The sequence below is a fragment of the Mauremys mutica genome, chromosome 9 (assembly GCF_020497125.1).
Source record: "Mauremys mutica isolate MM-2020 ecotype Southern chromosome 9, ASM2049712v1, whole genome shotgun sequence".
In the NCBI taxonomy this organism is placed as follows: domain Eukaryota; kingdom Metazoa; phylum Chordata; order Testudines; family Geoemydidae; genus Mauremys; species Mauremys mutica.
The window spans coordinates 6713078-6740997 of NC_059080.1; the positions used below are offsets into that span (position 1 = coordinate 6713078).

A 27920-nucleotide genomic window follows, 5' to 3' on the forward strand; every position below is an offset into this window, starting at 1 on the left:
CTTTGCTGGCAAAGTGCAACAGATTTTACAAACCCATAATTCAATTTTAGCTCCTCTTGTTTTAATCTGCAGTTTATCGGTTCTCCCCTTATTCAAAAACTGACTCCAAAACACCTCCACAACCGTAAATGTCTCTCACATCAGCTGCAGGAAGGAACATTTTTAATTTTTTGGACACAGCACACAGCATTCACGGTTCATAAACTCAAACACTTTTACAACAACCCAAGGGCCATTATAACCTCATAGCAAGTGAGAGGTCATTCTCCAGCCTCCGCCATACCGGTGCATCTAGCACTTCACATATTCTATTCCACATGGAATCCAGTTAGCCTGTTGTGAGTGCTTATTACTGTGTGAAATGCTCTCCAGAATTCTACAGCAATTACAATAATAGAATATCCATCTTGCTTTTCAAAGACCTGGAGTTGCTTGCCAAAACTCATCTCCCTTCAGAAGTCATCAAAGGAAAGGTCGCAGTTCTTCCTCTCTTCTAGCAAAGTTTTTGGAGTTAATACAGAGAGGTAAAAGCCCCACATAAATATATTCCTTACAATGTAATCCTGATTTAAAATCTTTAGGTTTGGGCATCTTTTACAGTTGCCAGTTAAGTCTATTATTCATTCCAGCACAGATATTCTCATTTAAAGCAAGATCTCTTATCATAGAATCATAGAAGATTAGGATTGGAAGAGACCTCAGGAGGTCATCTAGTCCAACCCTCTGCTCAAAGCAGGACCAACATCAGCTAAATCATCCCTGCCAGGGCTTTGTCAAGCCAGGCCTTAAAAACCTCTAAGGACGGAGATTCCACCACCTCCTTAGGTAACCCATTACAGTGCTTCACTGCCCTCCTAGTGAAATAGTGTTTCCAAATATCCAACCTAGACCTCCCGCACTGCCACTTGAGACCATTGTTCCTTGTTCTGTCATCTGCCACCACTGAGAACAGCCGAGCTCCATTCTCTTTGGAACCCACCCTTCAGGTAGTTGAAGACTGCTCTCAAATCCCCCTTCACTCTCCTCTTCTGCAGACTAAATAGCCCCTGTTCCCTCAGCCTCTCCTTGTAAGTCATGTGCCCCAGCCCCCTGATCATTTTCATTGCCTTTCGCTGGACTATCTCCAATTTGTCCACTCCCTTCTGTAGTTGGGGGACCAAACTGGATGCAATACTCCAGGTGTGGCCTCACCAGTGCCGAACAGAGGGGAATAATCAGTACTTATACCAGTACTCGGTGCCACAATTATGAGACCTGATTCTGTAGTGTTGATCATGAGCACATTAGTCATCTATTCGGGGGGGCAAACTCCTGGCAGAAAAGCAGGTGAGAACAAGGGTCTCCGGGGTAAAAAGAGCAGGCGGTAGCTTGTAAAAGGCAGGCTATTTGATTGGCATTGTGTTAGATTAGAACTCCGTTTAACAATACTATCAGCTCAGTTAAGATAAGTGTATATATGGTCCCAGGACAAGGAACCAATTACTGACCAAGGCCCTGCAATCTGGAAAACCAACCGGATTCCACATGGTTGCAGGGTTCTGCACTAACAGAAAGGGGCCTAAAGATCACATTCAATCCCCTTTGACACAGGGTGACCAGATGTCCTGATTTTATAGGCACAGTCCTGATTTGGTTTTTTTTTTTCTTAGCTAGGCGCCTATTACCCCCCAACCCCTGTCCCGATTTTTCACACTTGCTGGCTGGTCGCCCTACTTTGACATGTATTCCTATTTAGATACTTTGAGTAAGACTGTGCTGTCCCGCTAACTTGCCCCCGACGCACCCCTCCCATCTCCAGCCCTGCTCCTGGCCTACACCAGGGCTTTTTGGGGGGTCCTTGGAAAGCAGCTTTACAGCAGTCCTCTGCAGTGCCTGCACCAGGGGAGTCCTGTTCTGGATGGAACTGGTGTTTATAGAGCTCCTTTATGTTGCCCCAGGGGGAAGTTCTGGCTCCATACAGTCGCTAGGAATTTGGTCATGGACTTCAATCCCCTGACCCTTTTACCCAGACGGGGGAGAAAAATCTCACTCTTTGTTTCCATGTTTTCAGTAGGTGTTGCTCTGCCTGGTTCGTTGGGGGCATTTAGTACACACCTTTGGGCTTGACTCAGTTTCTCATGGTTGCATTACAGCAAGCTTCCCTGAATACACATTCTTACTGTAGAGAACCCCATAAACACAGTGCTCATGTTACTAAACAATTGGCCTGGTGGAAGCCAGTGCAAATTATACTGCCTGGTGCCAGAATGGCTGCCTGCAATAACTCACGGGGGAGGGCGGGATGGGAAAGGAATTGGGGTGAAACAGAGAGAAATACTTAAGAGTTTCCACTGTGGAGGGCTGCATTAAGTGCACCATTCAAACCCCACTGTCAACTAAAGGGACTTCCCTGGACTTCAAGAGGTTCTGAGTCAGGGCCCAGTGGAGATAACTGAGTCGACACCGTCCCCTCTGTGGCTTGCACTGACCTCTACGGGTCTGCCAGCACAGGGGAGTTTGCAGCATTATCTGCTCACCCCAGCTGATGTTCTGGTCAGAGGCCGATTAAGATTTATTGGGGCCCTGGGCACAAAGAACATTCCCCTCCCTCCTCATTCCCCCTCACCGTGGGGCCCTGCCCCCTGCTCCTCCCCTTCCCCCGCAAGACCCTGCTGCCCCCTGAGGGCTGGATTAACTCTCCTGTGGGCCCAGGGCTATTAGATTTTGTGGGCGCCCCTGTAGACAAGTCTTTTTCCTAATTTAAAGCAAAATGATGACAATTGTGGCATCGAGGCTTTAACCTTATACTACGCGTGCCTTTAAATTAACATCAAGCCGTTCTGTGGTTACATCTCAGTCTCAAAACATGCAGAATATCGTTACTTCACAATAGCCGACTTCTTACCTCAGAACCGCTGTTAGATCAGTTGCTTTCTGGGAGGGAGTTTGGGTGCAGGGGCTCCAAGCGGGGGCAGTGTTACGGTGTGAGAGGGGGTGCGAGGTGCAGGCTCCGGCCAGGAGGCGCTTACCACAGGTAGCTCCCGGCCGGCGGCACAGCAGGGCTCAGGCCGGCTGCCTGCCATAGCCCCACGCTGCTCCCAGAGGTGGCCGGCTGCTGCCACGTCTCTGCGCGCCCCTTGTGGGAGGGGGACAGCATGTCTTCGTGCGCTGCCCAGGCCTGCAAACACCACCCCCACAAGCGTTAATGGGAGCTGTGGGGACGGTACTGGGGGCGGGGGCAGTGCGCGGACCTGCCTCTCCTTCCCCCCGCCAGGGGCTGCAGAGATGTGCCAGCAGCCGGCCACTTCCAGGAGCAGCATGGGGCCACAGCATGCAGGCAGCCTGCCTGAGCCCTGCTTCGCTGGGGCCCCGGGCTGCAGCCCCTGTGTTAATGCGGCCTTGTGCCCCCTGGCCAGGCTGGAAGCCGGAGCTGGGCTGTGGTAAGAGGCACCCAGGGAGCCCGGGCCACTGCGGGGAGCCCTGGACCTTCCACCTGTCCTGAGCAGCCCCCTGGGCACAGGCCCTGTGGGCCCATGCGTTAATCTGCCACTGGTTCTGGAACTTGGGCTCTGTAGCTGTTTTTTTCATGGGCAACAGCTAATATAACCTCACCTAACCTGACCCACAATATTTCTTGGGGTTTGAAACTATGCAATAGGTTTATCCCATGCAAGGTTGGGGTGGTTCTTCCTCCTTTCACATCCAAGCTACCATTTCAGAGAATCCTCATCAAACGCACATTTGGGAACCTTAAATTAAAGGGTTACCCAAAGTAAACAAACAAGGGCCTGTACTTTGGAACTATCGATCCAGCTTCTCTCTACTTGCACAATTCATTAGCAAAAGCATTGCGTGGTACACGAAAATGGCAAAAATCTCTCTCATGATCATCACTGGTCTTCTGGGATCTCTTCTCAGTGCCGAATGTACAGGTTGGTTCATTTTAAACCTAGCAAGTGCTCTGCTTTTTAGTTGCTTTCATAGATCGGATAACATTTCTGTCTTCTGATAAGGAATAAATCATTTACCAGCAACAAAATTCACATAGTAAGACTGCTGAATTGTATCGGTTCTCCATTTAAAAATATGTTCTCTCTTGAGAATTAAAAAAGAGGGTTTTTATGGTGATAAAATTAATTGCTGTGCTGCTCTTTAGTTAAAGAATGGGACTTTTCTGCTTATTTTATGACTATTAATTTCAAGGAATTGTTCTAGATTCAGTCATTTTAATACAAATAAAACAATCGGAGGAAAAGATATTTACAAATGAGCGTCTATGCCTTTTAAGGTGTATTTGAATCCCAGAACAAATTGTCCAATCGACCAATAAATACATGACAAGGTCTTTGGATTTGCTACTGTGACAATTGTTTAAATGCCAAATTCGGGCTGAATTCAAATGCAATATTTTAAACCAAGATCATGAGCATGCAAGAGAACAGTTTGGCCAAAGAGCAGACATTTCTAATAGAAGTGAGGCTGATGCACCAACTATCACACCATTTGTTGCTTATCTTTCCTCATCTCCAGGGGCATAATCCTGCATTAAGGAAATCAAAGGCAGTTTTACCATTTACCTCAATGGAAGCAGGACCCAGTCCTACATAGGGAGGTTATCCTGCCCCCAGGTGGGGTTTTGAGGTTGTATCCATGTTTGTGCTGTGTTGTGGGGGTGGTGGAAGGGACTATATATCGGTGCAGAGTAATATATTGTTATTTCACTTCAAACCAGACAGCCTGTCCTAGCTGGGAAGATAAAATATTCTTTCCAGTGTGTTTACTCACTGATTAGAGCTGAGAGCCTAAAGCACAGTATCGTGATACTCCTTGAAAGCAAACCATGGCAAAATATTCTTCCCATGCCCCATGAGATGTGCCTACTACACAATTCTGTGCTCGACCAGGATACTGGAAACCTCATAGACCCAGGCACAGAGAAAGTGTATTTAACGAGTCATGCCCCTCTGCCATGTACATTGGCCTACAAAAAGGAATAAATGGACACAAATCTGCCATCAGGAATCATAACATTCAAAAACCAGTAGGAGAACACTTCAACCTCTCTGGTCACGTAATAACAGACCTAAAAGTGGCAATTCTTCAACAAAAAAAACTTCAAAAACAGACTCCAACGTGAAACTGCAGAACTGGAATTAATTTGCAAACTGGACACCATCAGATTAGGCCTGAATAAAGACTAGGAGCGGTTGGGTCATTACAAAACCTAAACCTAATTTCCCCAATACTAATTTCCCCCTACTGTTACTCACACCTTCTTGTCAACTGTCTGAAATGGGCCACTCTCATTACCACTACAAAAGTTATTTTTCCTCCCTTGGTATCCTGCTGTTAATTGAATTATCTCATTAGACTGACCTCACACTTGGTAAGACAACTCCCATCCTTTCATGTATTTATACCTGCTCCTGTATTTTCCACTCCATGCATCCGATGAAGTGGGTTTTAGCCCATAAAAGCTTATGCCCAAGTAAATTTATTAGTCTCTACGATGCCACAAGGACTCCTCTTTGTTTTAGTCTCTCCACTGACTCTTAGATTCACCTGCTTAGCTATTGGCAGTTGCCTCCAGCCAGAGGTTTCCCTGGGGATGGAATAAAATAAAATGCCATTCCCCAAGTGAGCCTGTCGCCTTTTGTCCAGGGTTTTGTTTTTAAAGCATTCTGCAGGATCAGGACATGCCTGCATTAGCTGGAATGGCAGAATGGCAGTAACTGGAGTTAGAGGGGTGCTTTGTGCTATATTTTAATTACCATCTGTATATGGTTCACGTAGATTAATTGGAACAGGTGCCTGCTGTATTCCTATTGGCTAGAAGTGTCCAGGAAGAGATACAAGGTGAAAATGTTGCAACTGATGTTCTAGTTTTTGTGTAATTAGTCTGGAGACTAATTGTGGAGAAAAGCAGCAGAGTTGCCAAAGCAAGCAGGGTGGAAGGCTGCTCAGACTATCTGGTTTGTCTCTGAGCCCACAGAGCAGAACATGTCTTGGACTGCACCCTTTGCACAGTTCAAATGCAAAATGGCAGGCCCCAGAAGCACAGTCACCACCAAAAGGGGCGGATTGTTTGCACAGGGTAAGGTGATAGAACCATCTTTACTCATATTGATGCTGCTTTGGGCGATCTGTTGACAATGATCGCCAGGGCTGCCCGGGGGGGAAGTGGGGCAATTTGCCCCAGGCCCCAGGTCCTGCAGGGATATAGTATTCTATAGTATTGCAACTTTTTTTTATGGAAGGGGCTCCCAAAATTGCTTTGCCCCAGGCCTCCTGAATCCTCGGGGTGGCCCTGGTGATCGCGTTTGCATTTTAAGTGTGAACCGGTCAATGGTCAAAACTTCAAGGAAGAGGAGAGAAATCACTTTTGGATCCCTCCCCTAAACACAAACCAAGCTATTGCCATTGGACAATTTGTATTAATAGTCACAAGTCTCTACCAGACTTGCTTTCTGGGAGAATATAATTGTTTACTGCATTAAGACCTAGGGCAAGGTAGTGCTGTTAAGATCAAGATTTTAATTCTCATAGCTAATTGAAAGCAAGTGTCAGCACAAGGAATACAGAACTGTCGGCTTGTTTTGCAGTCATTTAAACTGTTAGAAAAACAGTTGGCAGTCAGAATAATCACTTGCAGATGGAGCTCCAGCAGAAGGGCCAGTTCCTGCCTTCAGTTACAGGGGGTAAGTGAGGATGGTAATTCCAATGAACTCAAATGGAGTCAAAGTAGAAATCTGGAATAAGGGCTTTACTGAAGTCAGTGGGAGTTTCTCAGATGACTTCAATGGGCGTTTAATTAGGCACTAAGTGAGAGCAGGAACTAGCCTTCTAAAAGCAAATAGAGATTCTGTCTGGCTGTTACTAGTCCTCACAAGTTCCCTTTCTAGTCATCATGATGAGTTTCTTCTCTCTCCCACCAGGTCTCAAGTGCCCAATGAAATGTACTCCCATTCACTCGAAAATTTGTTATAGTATAAACCTTATCTGAACAAGAAGCTACCTAACGTTTCACAAACTTAATGACCAACTTTAACCCCAAGCAGAACTGACAGCACCATCTGGTGACCATGAGAGGCTTTGATGTCTTTCACTGTAGGCCTGTTAGTCATAAGAAAGGCCCTTGAAAATTTGGCTGACCAAGTAGTTGACCAAGAACGTTCACCTCAACGAGCATCTTCAGGCTTGGTCTACGCAAAGGTTTTGTACCAGCCTAACCATTTTGGTTATGGGTGTGGGTTTTTTCCTGATATAGTCATACCATTACAGCTTCTAGTGTGGACACAGTTATATTACACAGGTACCCTCCGTATACAGGAAAAGGAATACGCTATACTAGAATTTTACTATGCATGTGCAATATGCCCATATCCGTGGTGTCTAGGTGGTGAAAACCCAGGAACGGAAAGCACTTTAACGTGACAGTTAAAACATTGAGGGGAATGTACCATCCTGTAACTATGGTCTATGTTTTTTTTTTAATTACAGTTTTTATCAAAAATGAACAAGCAAGCTCAATGTTGCGCAGGCAGAAGAGGTACAATTCAAATAGACTGGAAGAGTTTGTTCCAGGGAACCTGGAGAGAGAATGTAAGGAAGAAAAATGCAGTTTTGAAGAAGCGCGAGAAGTCTTTGAAAACACGGAAAAAACAGTGAGTGTTGTTATGGCAGAATGACACTGGCTCCACCATTATGAACCTATTGGGGGAGAGACAGGATGGAGGCAATCATGGAAAAAGCCTCTTTTCCCCAAAGGGTGCAATTCAATCTGTGTAATAGACCAGCATAGCACCTATGTTCATGTGAGTCTTGCATAAGCACTTATGCCTGTGCTGACCCACTTCATGAAAGGTGATTATAATCCTAAAAACTTTCTATTTGGATCCTTTACCTAAAGTTTTTGGGGCTTTACCTCTTGCTAGTTCTGTAATTTAATTTTCAAATTAAATATCAAGATAATTTATTCATTTTATTGTTTGTTTTGTAGATGGAGTTTTGGAAAGGGTATATTGGTAAGAGATTTGCTTCCTCCACATTCCACATACATAAAAACCATAAGGTCATCCTGTATTCGCCTTTCAGTACATGCCTATAAGTAACGGGAGGTACAGGTATTCATTGAAATAATATTTCCCATTTAATGGAATACGTTGTACAGTAGAGCTGGTCAAAGTTATGCATGATGAATACTATATCCCCCCAATTTAGTTCTTTTCCCTGTTCTGTTTGCAGATAATTCACAGTGTTGGTTTTTACGAGTCTATTCATTATTTGCATTTGTTCAAACAGCTTGTGTGAACAAGTTTCACTGTATGAGTTCACCTCGACCATTTGCAGTTTGTGATGTGTGATTGGTCGTGTAAACCATGTAGAATGGTTCAGCTCCTATGGAAAAATGAAACTTTAAGGTTTGAGAACAAATGGCCAGTAGCAAATGCCCTGTTCACATGCAAATATGGCTCTTCCTATGAATGGCCCCTCTGTAAACATGTGTGTGAGCACATCATGTTTGCTTGGACATAGTGTATTAAAGAGAGCTATAAATGTGGCCAAAGCAGATAGCTGTTTGGAATTCAAACCAATGCTCACAAACATTTGTTTTGCATCTCTTGTCCAGCTCTGCTTCACACTTACAATCTGTCTCTTCACTCCTTGGTCCCTAAACTCAATTACCACCCCCCCACCCACACAAAAAATATATTCAATGAACACTAACCGTATGAAACTAAGGATGTTTCAGCTTCATAGACTGGCTGAGCACACAGAACGTCGCCACTCTTAAATAAATCACATGACTATACAATAAAAATGTTACATTTGCCTTTTAAAATTGTCCTTTGAAAAAAACAATCGCCATGAAACTGAAATACTGTATTTTGTTTTTCTATGGTTGAAACGAACGACCCCCTGCAAAAAAAAAAATCTTACCTTCTCCTTTATCACTGTGCATGTTTTACTTGTTTAGCTCACAGGCTGCTGGTACCAACATCTGTGCTGCATGAGTGAAATTCACTCCCGTGCAGAGACGCAGCTCAAGACCCATGCACCACTTAAACCCAATTCGAGAGCCTCAGTCATGCCCAGGACTAATACTCTGCACAGCAGGGAATTTGGCCGTAAGTGGCCATCTTCTGCACTACACAAGCAACCCTTTGGCAGTTTCCAAGGCTTGAGTCCTAATTCTCTGCTGCTCTGTGTCTGCAATGCTGAACGTGGCAAGTGGCTGTAAAACTCTACCATGCCATTGAGGTAGAGTTTTACGCTGACTTGCACCAGTATAAGTGGCTGCACAAGCCACTGGGAGACAAAAGACCCAGTCCCTGGCCTGCAAGCTGGACATTCTGTAATTTGTTATATTTTGCCTCCTGTTTGCATTGGAACGACGGGGAAGGAGAGAGAGGATGAAGAAGCATTAACAGCTGAATTTGCTGGTGTAGCATGAATGCATCAGGGCACTCTTCATTTCTCCTTCCGCTGTGGCTCTGCTCTGTCTTTTAAGAGTTTATTTCCTTAAGATTCAGCATCACTAATTCAATTGCCAAGTCCCCGGGTTTTATTGCAAATTTTCTGATAATTGGTGTTTTTCTTAGAGCTGGATTCACAGGAGAATCTCAGCTTTCATTTGTTTTAAGAAGTCTGTTTCTAGCCCTCACAGAAAAGGAGAAAAGCTTGAGCCCTAAAGTTCAAGGTCTTATGGTAAAGGCTTAAAACCAGGAGGTCATGCCACAGTCTTCTTCAAGGAAGGATGAGAACTTAAAAAAACCCCTAGTTTGGAGACAGCTGGCTCTACATGTTCCCAAGGAAAGCCACCTCCTAGCTCCAGTTTCTAAGCTAGATGAGACATAGGACCAGACTCTGATCTCACACTAGTGAGAACTGGGCAGAGCACAACTGAAGGCAGGGGAACTAACACTCCAAAAGACAATAGCGAGGTCAGGTGTGACGCAATAATCAGGCCTTTGTGCATAACGCAGCTGCAGAGGTCACCGTGGGATTTCTGCTCTGTCAATTTGTTATGTAATTATTTTCCAGAATCTAACTTTTCCCTTAAAAAGAAGTTTTCAGGTCCAAGTTTAATTTAACATTCTTTATCCTGAGCCTGGTAGAGTGGGGGAACACTCACTGTTGAGTAGCAAAAGTGAGAAATACCCTTGTCTGTTAATTGATTGATCTTGTTTTCATTTCCAAGATGGAGACCAGTGCAATCCAAATCCGTGTAAAAATGGAGCCCGTTGTGCAGATGACGTTGGTTCCTACGTGTGTTGGTGCCCAGCAGGGTATGAAGGAAGGAACTGTGAGCTAGGTACGTACCAAGGGAGCAGATTCTTTGCTGCCCTGCACCATACGTAGTCACTTACACCTGGGCAAAGTGGATGTGAATAACTTCCATTCTCATTGGAATCCATAGAGGAGATGCTACCCTCCCAACCCCCGCTAGTAAGGATTGGTTATTTAGCTCATGCTAAAGCAACTTCGCCTTATCGCTATGTTGTTCCCTGGTTCAAACCCTGGTGTTAGTCAAGGTGGCAGCCATCACATATTATAAATGAGAATCAGATTCACAGCCTGCTCAGTAATGTCATGTCTGCCAATGCAAATATTTAATCAGGAACCTCCTTTCTCTCCCTATTACAAGCCCTTCCTGTATGGATTATATTAGTCAGGGCTATTTAACTCCATGGGTGAAATCCTGAGCCTAATGAAGAGAATACAAGATTTTTTTCATTGACTTTAACGGGGCCAGGATTTCACCCCATGGTTCCATTCAACTTCCTGGGGAGATAGAGGTGAATGGGGCCTCATCCAAAATCCACAGAAATCAAACTGGAGTTTTTCCCATTGACTTCAGTGGGAGCAGGATCAGAGCTACGGTGCTGGGGGGTTGAGTATTGCCCAACAGTTTCAATCACAGCACACAGGGCCCTGTTTGACAATGAGCAATGATCAACTACACCCACCCACCATATGATTCCAAAGACAAACAAAATGCAAATACTCTCCTGAAGGGCTCAGGAGATTATGAAAATAGGTTTAAGGAGCTAGGATCTCTGTCTCATTGTTCCTGTTCAGCCTCTGATCTAGTAGATCCAGTGTAATGAATGAGCACTGAGAAGAGATTCTCTTTCTACTTGTGTTTTTACTCTGGCAGGGAAGAGGTGCGGGTCTGGAAGAGTGTTTTAAATTTGCAGCAAATATAAAATGGTCTCAAGCCACTGCAGTCTGCTTGTGGATGGCAGACTGGGACTAAAATAGCAATAGAAATGAAGTGACTTTATAAAAATAGTTAACGATCACGTAAGCATGACAAGTGGAATGGATGTGTCCTTGAGGAGTGGGAGGGAAGATGATCTACTGTGAAGTTATTTGAGCACTCACTGAGAATTACAAGCAAGTCTATTGACTAGTCACTTTCGACACCTGGAAGATGAGGTTCCCGAAAGACAGAGAAAAGCAAAGGGGAGCATGCATCAAAAATGTTCACAACAAAATGTGAGCATAACGTGAATGCCCCTGGGTTGGTTGTCAGCAGCGGGGATCGAACTAGGGACCTCTGGATCTTAATGCATGAACATCTACTGCCTGAGCTAAAAGACTCAACTCTCTTAGCTATCTCTGTAGCAGGCTCATCCATCTCCACTTGGCCAAGCCTCCACTAGAGGGGAAACAGAATGTCACATCAAGATGTCATGTCCTACATACTCCCCCTGGCTGGGGAAGCACATCCTGAGCTCCAGAGGCTTCGCAGTTCAATTTCCTATCCAGGCCACGACCTGTAACACTGACACCTCTAGAGCGGTGTCAGTGGCTGAAGCTGGGGGCTGAGTCTTTTTGCTTAGACAGCAGAGATGCGTGCAACAAGATCCACTGCCATGGACCCACCCAGAGGCATCAGCATTACATGAGGCTCCATTATAAGCTCCAAGATCAGTTTCATCAAAAGCTGGGCTCAGGCTTGTGAGCTGTTCGTGTTGATCAGGGAGGATTTATGGTTTGTGTCATGGAAAATCTGTTACAATACAAAACCTGGCAGTTTAAACTGACTTTTGCTTAGAGTTTCTGGGTTCACACCAATCTGAAATCAGAAGTCTATCCCAAGGTTTACACTGCACCCTTCATCCTGGCATCTGGTCACCTGAATCCAAACTGAAGACAGATGGGAGGAGGAGGAGTGTGGTGGGGAATCCACGTGATATTGTACAAATATTTGTACAAACCCTTGCAAGCGGCTCTGCCAAGTCCCAGAGAGCTCCGAAACGCTGAGTGGCCTCAATCTCTCTGAAGTCATTGGTGGCAGAACCGGTGCTGTTGTAGTCCACAAGGAGGCTGCTCTAGCGGACTCTGCTCCCTCTCCATACTGCAAATCAGGTCTCTGAAACCAGTCTCCTTGATAGCTTGCCAGGAGGCTAGGCAGTGCAGGGCAGGCCTCAGGTCCAGTGGGTCAGCAATGAGACGGGAGTCCACCAGCCAAAACACTCTCCAGCAGAGAGAGAAAGGAGGGGACCCACAGATGCTACCACTTCCCCATGACTTTCCGCAATACATTTTCCCACCAGTTTCATCCAGTTCTAGCTCAGACATTTGCCATTTTGGGGAGATTGGCTTTAACTCGGGGTAGTCAATAGATGGGCCACCGGCCAAATCCGGACTGCCAGATGCTATTGAACTGACCCCGAAATCTTTTTATTTACTTATTTATTATTATTTGTATTATTTTCTCTGGGGTCTGGACCATGACTATATCTTGCCCAAGAAATTTGGACCTTGACAAAAAATAATTGCCCTTGCTTTAACCTCTTGGTCTCACATAAGCTGTACATGTATTCCTTGGAGAAGTACATGGGTTAGATATGCTTGTTGAGATTTTCAAGGCAGACAAAGGGATTTTGCCATGCTTCCAGATTAAATGGGTTTCTTAACTCCGGTTCCCTTAATACACACCAGGCACAAATTTCTGACTGTAGCGTATCCTGATCAGTGCTTTCATCGGAAGAACGGAGGATGCAAATTTGCTTCTGCCATGCAACAGTTTGGGTTGTTAATATGCTGAAGTCTAAAGGCCTGATCTTGAGAAGGGTTAACCACCCATTACTCCCAGACTAGGTCCTAAGTAAACAGCTCAGCGACATGCTCCTTAATCTATGTCATCTTCAGCTTTGCATTTATTGCACTTTTAAAGTGTCTTATGGGTTTGGTTTAATTTCTTTCAGATTCAACCTGTGCTACTAAGAATGGAGGATGCAAGCATTTTTGCACCAATGACCCACCCCGCAAAGTTGTTTGCTCCTGTGCACCTGGCTATAAACTGAATGGAGATGGAAAATCCTGTGATCCTGCAGGTCAAGTTCTAAAATGATTTAAAGATTTGGGATGAGATTTCAAAAGCTTCCTAGAGTATTTAGGCACACAATGTCATTGACATTAATGGGACAAGTGCATCTATATCCCCTTGGTGGCTTTGGAACTCTCAGCCTGGTTGTTTCATAAAGCATGTTATGAAGCGTGTAGTATAGCAGGTTAGCAATAGCCGTGGACGTTTTGTGGCAGATAAGGGCCACGCGTGCAGTTAGTGGCATAAACCTCTTCCCCAAACAAGACATAGAAAAAATAGGGCCACACTCAGGCCACCACTCTACAGAGCAGGAATGGGATGCTTAAGAGTAGGCATTGGGACCACTGCTTGTTTCAGGCAGCCATATACTCATCTATAGGTCATGTCTACTTTTCCTCTGCCAATGCACCAGTATGACCCCCTTACAACATTCTCTGCGGGGCCCCCTAACTTTCTAGAGGGAGAAGCCATGTGCCCAGCTGCTCTCATGCCTACAGGCATGCATGTCATATGAGTTCTTGCAAGCAAGAGCTATGACATTGTTGATCCCACATTCTTCATATTTGGGATGCTGTAGGCTTTTTGATTACAGTAGACAGGATGGAGAAAGTCTACATCCAGTCAGAATGGGCTACATCCCATAGATGGTACAGAACACGGCTAGATCCCCGTCTTTGAACATCATGGGGAGTTGTCCTACAAGTTCTTTGAGAAGTCTTCACTGGAGACATGCCAAGCTCATGCTGCTTTTGGGTACTATTTCTATTCCACCACTTGATAGTCAGAAAAAGACACGAAGTTGATGCTAAAATATGCAACCTAAATCTACTATTAAGGAGGTAAAAAAAATCTTTAAAAGGAAATACATGGATTTTCACGGTTGCAACTTTAGAAGGAAGCTTTTACTTTGAAAATCATCATGAAACAACTTTATCTTGTTACATCTCCCAAATTTGACATATCACTAGACTGTGATATAAAATAAGTAAGAAGTAAGTGACCATTGAAAAGAACAGTTAACTCCGTTTGCAGTGGGGTCGTAGCCATGTTGGACACAGGCTATTAGAGAGACAAGCTGGGTGAGGTCATATCTTTTATTGGAACAAGTTCTGCTGGTGAAAGAAACAAGCTTTCGAGCTACACAGAACTTGGTGTAGTAAAAGATATGATCTCTCATAAAGAAAGTGAGATGTGGCCATTGAAAATAACAGTTAACTATCTCCATTTAAAGTGCTTAGAAATGCCAACTTGTTTTTCAAAACTCTAAAATGCGTTTACTAATCTATCAACAGCTTTTTAATGGTCTTCTCACCTTCATCGGTTGTAAAATATTTACATATGCATGTATAATTTCAATGCTCTTCTAGCTCAGACACATGCTGTATTTATACTGCACTGTAGTTAGTTGCTATAGAAATGTCAGTTATAATAAGCAAGCGCAGTGGGAGAAATCTCTCTCTTTACATGTGCAACAGAGAGAGTTGATTTTCTTGGTTTCTAATTCTGATGTTCCGAACCACCCAGTAGGCTTTCCCAAACTCCTTGATACCTTTTTAAGTGTTTGATTTATTGCAACATGCCTACCATGAATCTCTTAGGCACACGTACCGCCATCATTCTGGTAAGCAAGCTGAACACCACAGAAAATAATAAGCTTCCTTCTTGTGCATCACTATCAGTGATAGAGGTTTTGGCGAACAAAATCAGCCATTTCCCTGTGGCCCTACTGTTTTCAAGCTGATTTGCACAGGTATAACCGATAGGAACTTTGCTAAAAGAATTCTGACTCCGATGCAAACGATGGACTAGAACCTGTAACTGGGAATTATGTGGGTTGTTTGGTACAGTGGAAGACAGGAACAGTGAAGAGCAAACAGGAGCGAGAAGTAGTAAGCAATTACTTTTGTCATGAAAGTAACCAGGTTTGACCGATACAAACAAGGAACGGATCTGTTGGGTCAGAAATGTCGCATTTGCATTACTACTTTACTGAGTAGAACCAGATGTTGAGCAAGAGTCCAACATCAACTGGTTTGAAGAGATCTTGCACTATAGGGCACAATTAATCTCCCTTCCCCTCATCTCCTAAGGCTCTCAAACTTATTCGGAATGTGGAGATCATCTCCAGAGATAGGTTGTCCCCTGGGCATTTCCCCTCCTATTTGAGATCCCCCACCATCTCTTTGGCAGCAACAATTGCTTGGAGTCAGGACTCCTGGCAGTTAGCTAGTAAGCCAGGTAAAGAGTATAAGCTGCCATTCGTACAGGAACAACAGGGTTGGAAGGGGGAGAAGGCAGAACCAGCTAGACATAGAAGATGCAGAGTGGTGATTTCCAGGAAGCATGGTTGCATGTGGCCACCACCATGGGTTGGTGGCATAAGTGAAATGCTTGTAGGCTTCCCGTTCACAGCGTGGTCCACAGTCTCTGACTGAGGCAGGGCTCATTGGAAAGTTTCATAGCAGGCAGGGTTGTCAGGTGTCTGGTTGCCAGAACGCCCGGTCGAAAAAGGACCCTGGTGGCTTCGGTCAGCACTGTTGACCAGGCCTTTAAAAGTCCGGTTGGCATCACAGTGGGGCTAAGGCAGGCTTCCTGCCTGCCATGGCTCCACGCAGCTCCTGGAAGCAGCGGCATGTCACCCCTCTGGCTCCTATGTGTAGGGGCAACCCCACTGCCCCCCGCCTCAAGCCCCGGCTCTGCAGCTCACATTGGCCGGGAACCATGGCCAATGGGAAATGCAAGGGTGGCGCCTGCAGACAGGGCAGTGAACAGATCCACCTGGCTGTGCCTCCGCATAGGAGCCAGAGTGGGGACATGCCGCTGCTTCCGGGAGCTGCTCGAGGTAGCTCCACCCAGAGCCTGCACCCCTGCCTTCTCCCATGCCCCAACCCTCTGCCTCAGCCCTGATCCCTCTCCCGCCCTCCGACCCTTCAATACGAGCTCAGAGCCCCCTCCTGCACCCCAAACCCCTCATCCTCACCCCCAAGCCCACCCCCTGTCCCAGCCCCAAATCCCCTCCTGTCCTCCAACCCCCTCGGCCCCAGCCCAGATCACCCTCCTATACTCCAAACTCTTCATCCCCAGCACCACCCAGCGCCAACCCCCCTAGCCCAGAGCCCTCTCACACCCCCCACACCCCAACCCCCGTCCCAGCCCAGAGCCCCGCCCCCACACACACTCCGAAACTCTTAGTCCAAGCCCGAAGCCCCCTCCCACACTCTGAACACCTCATTTCTGGCCCCACCCTGTGACATCCTTTCCATGCAACACAACTCCAAGCCCCTAGAAGTCTCTTAATAAAACTGCTGGTTAGGTGACAAGGACTTTACAACAGATTTATGCCATGTGAGGCCCCAATTCAGCCAGATTCTTCAGCACATGCTAACTTTAACCATGCAAGTAGACCCCTTGGGTCAATGGAACTTTTCTGATGCTTAAAGTTAAGCATATGCCAGTACCATGCTGAATAAAGGCCTGAGTTAATCACATCCCCATGTGCACATACACAAAGGTTTATGTTTGTTTTTTCCATTTTAAAGTCCTCAAAACTGATTTCTAAAACCTGGTAAAGCTTTGTGCTTGCTTGGCACTCCTATTTCTGACCTCCGGATGGAGTTTATTGTTGTGTTTATTTGACTATGAGAGCTACTTACATCACTATAAATTAATTCAAACATAAACATGAACCACTTAAATCAGCCCACTCCCCTGGAGCTCCTTTATCATCCTGCCGATGAGATGCGTGAAACATTTAGCTCCAGTTTTGCCACTTCATTTGTAATAACACTTATTATGATGCATGGCCAGCTGAAGTGCTATCTTATAAATCTATGGATTCTTCTCACAGTGCCATTTCCATGTGGGAGGATTACAGCTCCAGAAGCCAAAAGCAAGTACACTCGAGCCATGAACACCTTTGACAAGTGGTACTACAATTCTACCAATGATCACGACGAAGCAACAGACAATACCACTCACATCACACCCATCATTAAGCAAGTTACACGAGTCGTTGGTGGAGTGGAAAGCAGGAAAGGTGAAGTTCCTTGGCAGGTACTGGATGTTCGGTTCCCATTTGTTATCCTGCTAAACTTGATTGCTTTCATGTCATTTTGTACATAGCAGAATTTCTTCTATATGCTTTTAGAAGCCAGTGTCACACACTTAAAATCTCAGAGTCTTTTGGTCCATGTACTTTATCTATGCTGTAGCAACCTACTTTGCCCAGTTCAGGGCCACACTGGCAACTTGCTAGGAGACAGAGTGACTGCATCTTTGTCCAAATGGGACAATCCAACCAGTTTTGGCTGCTGGCAGAATAATACTTGAGTGCGCCAAGCACTTCACTGCAAGCAGCTGAAGGGGAAGACTTCTCCGATCAAGCAAAACATAGGGGGCCATGTTGACATTTTGGGGCACAACTTCACAATGAAGAAGAGACAGAGCCATGTTTTAATACTTTAGACTAAACCGTGGGCCACTTTTCATGATATTGTCACTGAATGAATCAGAAATTACAATTTAAGGTTCTGATCCTGCAGTTTGAGCCACGTGGGAAGATCCCTGCACCCAGGCAGAAACCCACTGACTTGAGGGGGCTCCGGAAGGGTCTGCCAGCACTTGCAAGATTGGGTCTTAGATTTGGTTCAGAGGCTTCATTTTGCCTGGCGTGTGCCATGCACACATGTGACATCATATAAATAATTGCTATGTTCTTTACTCACCCTCTCTTACCATGGAACACCTCTATGCGAACACAGATTGGGCCAGATCCTCAGCGGGTGTAAGTCAGTGTACTTCCACGGGCTTCAATGAAGCTATGATAATTTACGTCATCAGACAAACTGGTCCTATATATATTTGAAGGAGTCTCATCTACTCCATCTGCTTATTCCTCACCAGAAGTCAGAAACAGATATTGTGACTGTGATGGGTTGGATCACAGAAACCCCCAGGGGCTGCCAACTGATGTACCAAGACTACCTCTGCCCCTGCTTTCCCTGCCAGCTTGGGACTCCAGCACCCTGTCTTGTTGAGCCAGACACGCCCATCTGCTCCATCCCGACCCAGGGTCTGAACCACATGCCCCAAAGCTGAAGACTTAACTGAAAGCCACTTAAGAAGTGTTCCTGTCTTTAACATTCAGATGCCCAACTCCCAATGGGGTCCAAACCCCAAATAAATCCATTTTACCCTGTACAAAGCTTATGCAAGGTAAACTCATAAATTGTTCGCCCTCTATAACACAGAGAGAGAGAGAGAGATGCACAGCCGTTTGCGCCCCCCCCCAGTATTAATACTGACTTTGGGTTAATTAATAAGTAAAAAGTTAAATATTAAATACAGAAAATAGGATTTAAGTGGTTCCAAGTAGTGACAGACAGAACAAAGTGAATTACCAAGCAAAATAAAATAAAACACGCAAGTCTAAGCCTAGTACAGTAATAAAACTGAACACAGATAAAATCCACCCTCAGAGATGTTTCAATAAGTTTCTATCACAGACTGGACGCCTTCCTAGTCTGGGCACAATCCTTTCCCCTGGTACTGCCCTTGTTCCAGCTCAGGTGGTAGCTCGGGGATTCCTCCTTATGGCCACCCAATTTGTTCTGTTCCGCCTACTTATCTATCTTTTGCATAAGGCAGGAATCTTTCATCCCTCTGGGTTCCCACCCCTCCTTCTGAATGGAAAAACACCAGGTTAAAGATGGATTCCGGTTCAGGTGACATGATCACATGTCCTGTGAGACCCCAAGCCTTCATTCCTCCCAGCCTGACTCACAGGAAGGCTGCCTGCCAACAGAACCATCCCAGTCAATTGTCCTGGTTGATGGGAGCCATCAAGAATCCAAACCACCATTAATGGCCCACACTTTGCATAATTACAATAGGCCCTCAGAGTTATAGTTCATATTTCTAGTTTCAGATACAAGAGTGATACATTTATACAAATAGGATGACCACACTCAGTAGATTATAAGCTTTGTAATGATACCTTACAAGAGACCTTTTGCATGAAGCATATTCCAGTTACATTATATTCACACTCATCAGCATACTTTCTTAAAATAATATAGAGTGCAACATCACAACCATCTCCATCCAAACCAACAAGGATGTAATAAAACAGAAATATTGTGATGTCTGGACCAGGGAAATGCAAACAAAACACCCACCAACTGCTATGTAAACAGTTGTTAAAACAAGTAGCAACAGAAGAGAGGTGCAGAAGAAACTGTTACTAAATGGAACCTTTTTCAAAGTCTTCCACAGTTATCCTGGCTTTGACGAGGTTGATGTATCCAGCGATGGCTGAGAGAGCTAAACAGTGAAATAATAAAATCAGTATGAGGTACAATCTTTTGATATCTTGAGCCCCAGCACCACCGGTAATGGGGATTCCAAGACCAATAAATAGATGCTTCACAAAACGGGATATAAAATCTTCACTCGGACAGATCAAGTGGAGGTATTTTAATCCTGTCTCAAATAGAGGAAGAATGCTATTCTTAAGAAGGTATTTCTAGGAAGCCAGGTAGTGAAAAAGAGAGCTCAGTAAGAGGCAGAGACAGCTTTGCTGAAGAAGCTGAAAAGTGAAGGGGGTTTAAGTTAGAACGTTAGCAGCAGGCAGACGTGACCATTTGCCTTACCTCTTAAGGATGACAGCAAAACAGTTGTGTTTATGTGAGCATAGATGGTCACAAAAAAGCTGACACTAGGTTCTTCATTGGAATCCAAAATTGACAGACGTCATGGCCCCAAATTCAACATCTAAAATCAACAGTTAGGTGCAATCATGGAAAAAAACAGACCCATTGTCTCCAGGAGTGACAAAGCTTGCAGTCTTGCTCTGACTACCAGCCCAGAGATGCTCAAAGCCCTAGATTCTCCAGCTCCATATGTTGCACAGTGATGATACACCACGACACAATGAGTCATCTCAGGGACATAAAATCATACACAGGAGACACCATGGTAGGATACACATTTAAAAAGAGTGAGGGGGGAACCACACAGGACTGGAAAAACTCCTTCAAATTCTGACGCTTATCCAAATCTAGAGAGGCCTTTACCAAGCGATGCGAATCTCCTGCTACCCTAAACATGGATACCTCCCTATTTCTAGTTTTATCACCATCATATGGGGAAGTAGCTAGTAGACCTGCTACCCTGGAGGAGTTGGCAATGGTCAGAAGGTCTGCTACCTCCTGCAATGTGTTTCCGAGTGGTCCGGTACTCCATTTGGGTTCTTTACAAGCTATCTCCCCCTTCTGTGTCTCCTTCCCATTCACTCCTTGGGGCATTCTTCCCCACCCTCTCAAGTGTGCAGTCGCCTATTTTTCTCCCTCTTTGTCTCTCTCCTCCACCTCTTTCTCCCCCTGCCCCCCAAAGCTTTCTCTGGTCCATATTATCTTCTTTCCAGCACCCCCCCCCCCACACATTTCTGTGTAGAGTTCTTGTTGACGGATGGTTTCTAAAGAGTGAGCAAATTACTCCGTGCAGGAAGATAGCTGGAGACTACAAGAAAGGCGGCCCTCCTGGCAGCTGAAAGAGAAGCCTCTAGTGGCTGCAATGGATAACTTCGGGCAGAAAACCTCACACCTGGGCCGGTCTACTTGAGACGGACAAGGACACGGGGAAAAGGTAGCCCAGAATTACTAACAACATGCACCACTACACCAGCTCTGGGCAAGAATTTATGGTGCTGTAACTTCTGTGATGTGACAAACAGCCTGATTAACATTAGAGAAGGCCTTTAACGTCACTTGAAATCTAAGACATTGCTAATGGACGTGGGCCCAAGACACAGAATTCAGACCTTCATCTAAACTTTCTCAGATCTTGGGGACAGTTGGATCTGTAGATTAGTTTGGGTCACATCTCAAATCAGTAGCAAATACTTTTTTTAAAATTATGTTCATACTTTTGCAGCCTGATATTTAAGTAGCTGGTTTCGTGTTGTAATTTTCAATCTATAGCTGCCCTCCAGTGGCCAGGTACCTTCAAGTCTACAATTGACTTACTTAGAGATGTCTCTTGCCAAACTAAAACATGGTTGGAATTAACAGGGACATTTATCTTTCATCTGTACAAATAGATACTGTGCTTTATTAACAGAGATCTGCAAGATACAAAGTATTGATCTTTAATTGCAGAGCAGCTCCTGTTCGGGGCAAACCTCTTGTAGTATGTAGGCTTATTTCTCTTAGTTATAAGTATTGATCTGTCATGCTTAAAATTCTGCTTCTCAGGGCTAAAGAGGCAGTAGGTACACTTAAAGGAGGAAGCTGATCTCTAGTAGCAATCGTGTGGTCTTTAAGGAACAACATGGTTGGGAAATCCCGCTTCTAAATTAATTGTGCCTAATAAGTTTGCATATTTAATTTGAAATTAAGTTTTGGAACGTAGAACATGTAGGCCTGTATCCCCTGGCTGCCCCTGGAGCAGCATCTAGCTGCCTTAATATAGCAGAGGATCTGGTCCATTGCCACTGTTCTCACTGGTGTCCAATATAACCTGTTCAGGAGTCTGTCTGGGATGACTGTGAGGGGAGTTGAACTTCACGTTGTGTCAGATTGGTTTCCCCTTGTCATGACCTAGCCAGAGGGGGGGATGGGAGATGGTCTTTAGCCATTGGTAAGTTTGTCCTGTGAAATGTGGTCAAACCAGCAGGACTGGACAGGAATACCTCAAGAGAGGAGGAAGGATGCTCCTCAGAAGAATTGCTTTTGAGCATGAGGGAAAGGGGGTGGTTGCTTTCACGGTGTCAGTTTTGGATGTACCATTTAGCAGTGGCTGTTCCTCATCCTTTGTCCGCTCCCTTAATATACCTAAGATGTTTGATTTCTCTTCCTCACTGGTTTGTGTGGTATGCAAGGCTTGGATTTCTCTTTCCATAGGTTCATTTGCAGAATAGGAATGGAGTAGGATTCTGCGGGGGGTCTATAGTCAATGAAAAATGGATCGTAACAGCAGCGCACTGCATTGAGCCTGGCGCACAGGTTACCGTTGTGGCAGGTAAGCAAAAGGAAGTCTGAATGCATTAGTGGCTATTCAGTTAGGCATGCTAAATAAAATTGGTGCTATCTAGTTTATGAACATGTTTATCATGGCAAAGCTTCCCCTAGACCTGTGACTGGCATCCATATTCCAGCAGGGTTTGTTTGTTATGTTGATGGGACAACATGGTTTTTGGCAGGTAGGGAACAAGAGTTGTGTTACAGCCTCATAGCCACGTTATCCTACTCCAGCTGTACGTACAAACTGTATTAGAATATGAATGCCTCTCTCCAGGCCAGACAACTGTGCCATGGTACAGCTAGAGTTGTAATGTAACAGGCTTTAAGGTGTCCACTGACTATCGAAAACAAAGATGTAGGGCCAGGTCCTTAGCTAGTATACATCAACTGACTTCAATGGAGCTACACCAGTTTACGCCAACTGAAAATCTGGCCCATAGTAAATTCAAAGAGGTAAGCTCAGGTGGCTTTAGTGTTGTCTCCAGGATCATGGCTCCCAACAACTAGGGCCTAAAAGGGAGGAGTTTTTGGGTCTCACTTCAGTGAAATAAAAATCCATAAAACCACCCCTCAGAATATGACAAGGAGCAGTCTCCCCTCAGGAGCCTTAGCTGACACAAAACATGAAATACCTTACAAATAGAGCCCTGCGTGGATACAAAATCGGTATGCACATCCCATCCACAAAAATGCTCTGCGGATATCCATGTTTGTGGCTACAAAGCGGATATCCGCAGATTTGCAGGGCTCTATTTATAAGAGCGTCTCTGGCTTTGCCTAATATGGGACTATTGGTGGCAGTGTGCCGCACAGCTCCAAATGCATTGACCAACTAGTGTCTTGCCAGTGACTCAAAACTGCATTTCTGCTTCCATTGTTGTCAGGCCTTAAGCTTTCATCAAAATAACTGTTCATCCCAAACATCACACAGATCTGAAAGTTAATTGAGTGATCAATGATCCAGATGATCCTGCAGCAGAAGCAGAAATGGATCCTGTAAAGACTGAAATTCTGTAGAAAGTAGAAATTATGGACTGAAGTAGAAAACTGAACTTGTATGTGAGGAACTGTGAGGTGTAGACAGGCGCTAGGAAACCAAAACTGACACATCCACAAAATGACTTCACTGCATCTTTTCCAATGCTATTCCCCCCCTCAACCCGCTGTCCCCATCCCTGCCAGCTACTCAGCTTTTACTCATTGCCTATGGGAAACCTGAAGATAATTCAACGCAGGGCCCCATAACTAAGGCAAGGGATTTGGCAAGGGTAAAAAAGTGATGGTTCACAGGTGTGGCATAAGTCACGTTGTTTATGAAGTGTCTATTTCATATTATAACTGCTGAGCACATGGGACATAAATCTAGTTAGTAGCAGCCGCCAGTAACAACAGATTCAATTGAAACGTGCAACACACTCAGAATAAAAGTTAGGTGATCTGGGCATATTTATAACTGTCACTTAATTTGGACCAACTCAGACATTAAGCGTGGGATTGCCAAAAAGGCTTAAGAAACTAGGGAGCACAAGTCCCATCAATGAGAATGGCTCAAGGCACTTCCTGGATTTTGATCCTCCACTTACTTTTGCACCTTTGGCCCTTGATTCTGCCTGGGTGGGCCCCAGGACTGATTTCAGCAGCGCTCCATGCCAGTGCGGGGTGCACCTGCACAGGATCAGGGCCCACAGAAGGTTGAGTGCCACATTTGCTACCATTTACTTTCAACCAGTTTTACCTCCATGAAAGTTCACAAGGGTGATAGAGCATAGCTGTTAAACTGCGAGTACACAACTTCCGCTCTTTATACAGCGGAAACAGTTTCACGTTACAAGGGCCCATTTTTTGCTTGGAAATGGGTCTGTTTCTGGGTTTGCATTTTGTTGCAAGTTCATCCAGTTCTAGTTTCATCACAAATGTTTCACACCCCTCCGATTGGGCTAGAAAGATGATTGTCCAGGAGCACAGCTGGGTTTTACTGGAGTGGATTTTATTGACAAGCACCAAGTAAAGAGGAAAAAAAATCTGGGGGTTGCAGGTTTTCACAGTGACTTTGGAGTATATGCCAAACATGGGGCATCTCGCACTTTCCCCTCCATCCATGCCAAACACCTAGCTTTAATTATAGCACAATAGCACCCCCGCCCCAAAATATTTAGCAAACAAAAATAAAGCCGTTAAAATTACCCGCCACAAATTCCATACACAGCATATGTTCAGCCTCTCCTGCAACAATTATGCAGCAATAACAATAAGAAAAACCAACAGGGAAAAAAAACCCTCAAAGGCTCCCCCATATGTATCTTATTTTTACAGCTTATTAATGTCATCTGAAAAGAAATTCCTACTCCCTCATTTATATCTCATATCCTAATGCACTGAACACACACACACACACACACACACACACACACACTCTCTCTCTCTGAGCGTGTCTCAAAAGCAATGTAGTGAGCAGAGCTGCACAGTAGCCCTGGTCAAACAACAACCTTAACAAGAACACAGCAAGCTAGCCGACGGTACGACCTCAGGCTCTCTCGTGGCACGTTCAGCAGGCAGCCAATAAACTGTTAGAAGCAGAAGCACTGCGAATACAACTGACAGAACAGCTCAGATTCTAGAGACTGCAGCAAAGCTCGTAGGAAGATTGAGGCAGAGGCTAAACATGCCCGTCCCACTTTGGGCCACAAAAAAGAGAAGTGGGTTGCTTGTGACAAGCTATTGATCAGGTCTCAGGATCCCCCTCCATCCCACCCTAGTTACCTGCAGATTTAGGATGTTGGTCACAGTAGCGGGGGAAGCGATTCTGCTTCTGGTTTTCTTGCAGAGCTAGTTAGCAAGCTGCCTGGGCAGGTAGATTTTCCTTTGGGTAGGAAAGGACTTCTCTGACTGCAGCCAGATAAATCTTAATGCCGTGCAGCCTCAAAACACTTGAAGTCTTGACAGATTCCCCCTTTTTTGTCTAGAAAAATCTTTTAAGGAAGAGAATAGCCTGCCAAAAAATCAGCTGCAATAGCCCTAAACAGCAAACCGCCTGCAGCTGATTTTTATCCTCACCAGAGGAAAGGGTAGGAAGCTGGGGGAGGGAGCTCTGCAGGAGCTGGGAAAGATTGGCTTTGGAACAGAGACTTTATCTACTTGCTTTGTAGGGCCTAATATTCCAGGTGCTGACAACAACTACCTGCATCTAACTCTATGGGGGGCACGGTCCTTCTGGCAAAGATACAGAATGTTCGCTGGTCGCTGTGGTTCTGGAGTATTGTTTGCTAATAAGGGGTCTGTTTTAAAATATATTCTTGGTTTGGGAGACTTTGTAATATCCAAGGACAACGCTCCCCCTTACAACGCTGCAAAGAATCACCAAACGTCTGTTATCCCAACCGCTACAAAGCTCTGATCGCCAGCCCCTATTTACCAACAGGCCAGGGTTAGTCCCAACAGGGAGGGAGGGGGGGGTGGTGTGTGTGTGTGTGAGTGTGTGTGTGAGAGAGAGAGAGAGATACTGTTGGATCTTTAGCTGGGCAGCCAGCCGTCTCTGGTCTGATACATCATTCAGCATGGTGAGCTAAACTTGATGTATGTGTAACCCACTTGTGCGGGTGTGCTGCAGGTTCCCCTCTGTGCTGATCCACAAAGAATCTGAGTTGTTAGAGCCCTCAGCTATGGAGCATTATATCAGCCCATAGCAGCTCATTGCAGTCCCTGGTCTGTCACCTCAAGAGGGTGGTCATTGCATCAGGCACTTCCAGAGCTAAAAGTCTGAGCTGCTGCAGCTTGAAGAAAAGAGCCAAGGCTCTGGATTTGGGGACTGTACCAATTCATCGCCTCCCTGGATCGGCACAGAAGGGAGCCTATAGCACAAACTCAATGGGTTATGTTTGCACTATAAGGGACATAACTCATAACCTGCTCCTGCAGCATGGGACTCTATCACATAGCATAAGGAAACTACTTATGAACTATCACTGGTATTTAGTTTCCTACTTCTTGTAGGGCAGACACTAGGGGATCTGATCCTGCTTCCACTGAAGTCGCTTTCAAAAGGGGGCAGGATCAGACCCTAGATGAGGAGATCACCATACACTTTGGCCTCAGTTCTGCAGTTGGCAAGTTTTTGCCAACCTCTCCCTTTGCAGGATCAGGGGCTTAGATCTGTTAATAGACTGCAGTGACACAAACACATAGCAGCAAATAGATTATACAGTAACAGGCACAGTGAACCTTGTTTCATCCAACAGACGGCACACCTAATATCTCCTCGTAGTGCCGTGCACTATCAGCACTGGGTCTCAGCCAATTCCCAGTGTGGGATTTGAACTTACGACATTTTGGCTCCCAGCTGAGCCTTAGTGACACTAAAAGTATCAGTTGTATGTGTAGTTACTGACCCTGACAGTGTATTTAGTCACTCACAGGTTACTTGTAATTGTAAAAAGCACCACGTTTATTTCACCAGGGGAACACAACACGGAAGTCAGTGATGGTACCGAGCAATATCGCCAAGTGGTGAACATCTTTCCTTACCCCATCTACAACGCCAGCCAAAACAAGCACCACAATGACATAGCACTGCTAGAGCTTGGGACCCCGCTGGAGTTCAACAGCTACGTCACCCCTATTTGCATCGCCGGCAAGGAATTCACCAACAGCCTCCTCAAGCATGGAATTGGCACCGTGAGTGGCTGGGGGAGCCAGCTGTTCCGGGGACGGGTGGCCACAGTCCTCCAGGTTCTGAAAGTCCCATTCGTTGACCGCGCAACGTGCCTGAGAAGCAGCACATTTTCTATCTTACCGTATATGTTCTGCGCGGGTTACCATTCAGAGGCTAAAGATACATGTGAAGGGGACAGTGGGGGCCCTCATACCACAGAAATAGAAGGTACCTGGTTTCTAACTGGAATAACCAGCTGGGGGGAAGAGTGTGCACTGGAGGGCAAATATGGTATCTACACCAGATTAGCAAAGTACATCAAGTGGATAAGAGATAGAACAAGTGGTTAATCAACATAGAGTTAAACCTTTCTATTGCTTTTCTGTGGATTGCCTGGTTAAGAGATGTTGGCAAATGTAAAAAAAAAAACCCTAATTTGTTTTTCTTCCAATGTTGCATTTTAATAAACAATTTTAATAGAATCAAATTTTCTCTTTGAAGATAAATATTTACAGAGGGACTTGAGAGTGCATGTGGTTAAAAAGGAAAAAAATGCATTCATTGTAAATGGCCAAATTCTACCCTCATTCATGAGCATGCCACTACCTTCCAAGTCACTGAGTGTCGCGTATTTGTAGCAGAGGACAGAATTTGAGTTGAAGGATACAATACTCTGAGCGTTTGCAGCGACTGAAAGAATATTGCATTACTCTCTCTGCCAACAATCTCAAGGATCCGGAAGTTTTAATGTCACCCAGTGCAAGCATTGTTATGATCAGTAGGCTATTCTTGAGTGAGATTTATTAACCTGTAATACTGGTTCTCATGATGTAAAATAACCTGAAAGCACAGACTTATTAAACTCACGTGAAAGTAGCTGCAGGATTTGTGATACTGATTTCTGCCAAGACTTGGTGAGTGGTTCATTGGT

The 27920-nt window shown here is 45.1% G+C and overlaps 1 protein-coding gene across 1 annotated transcript; it reads left to right on the top strand.

The window, feature by feature from the left end:
• The first annotated feature begins 3792 nt into the window (after positions 1-3792).
• On the top strand, positions 3793-27865 carry F9 (coagulation factor IX). The gene is made up of 8 exons (XM_045030044.1): positions 3793-3911; positions 7480-7643; positions 7979-8003; positions 10181-10294; positions 13200-13328; positions 17169-17374; positions 22222-22339; positions 26795-27865. The coding sequence occupies exons 1-8, from the start codon at positions 3845-3847 to the stop codon at positions 27337-27339; spliced, it is 1368 nt and encodes a 455-aa protein (XP_044885979.1). The 5' UTR covers positions 3793-3844; the 3' UTR covers positions 27340-27865.
• Positions 27866-27920: the final 55 nt, after the last annotated feature.

Coding starts and splice junctions, on each gene's coding strand:
- F9 (XM_045030044.1), top strand. CDS start 3,845: ATGGCAAAAATCTCTCTCATGATCATCACTGGTCTTCTGGGATCTCTT. Junction 7,644..7,978: donor TTGAAAACACGGAAAAAACA/GTGAGTGTTGTT, acceptor TTTGTTTTGTAG/ATGGAGTTTTGGAAAGGGTA. Junction 10,295..13,199: donor AGGAAGGAACTGTGAGCTAG/GTACGTACCAAG, acceptor AATTTCTTTCAG/ATTCAACCTGTGCTACTAAG.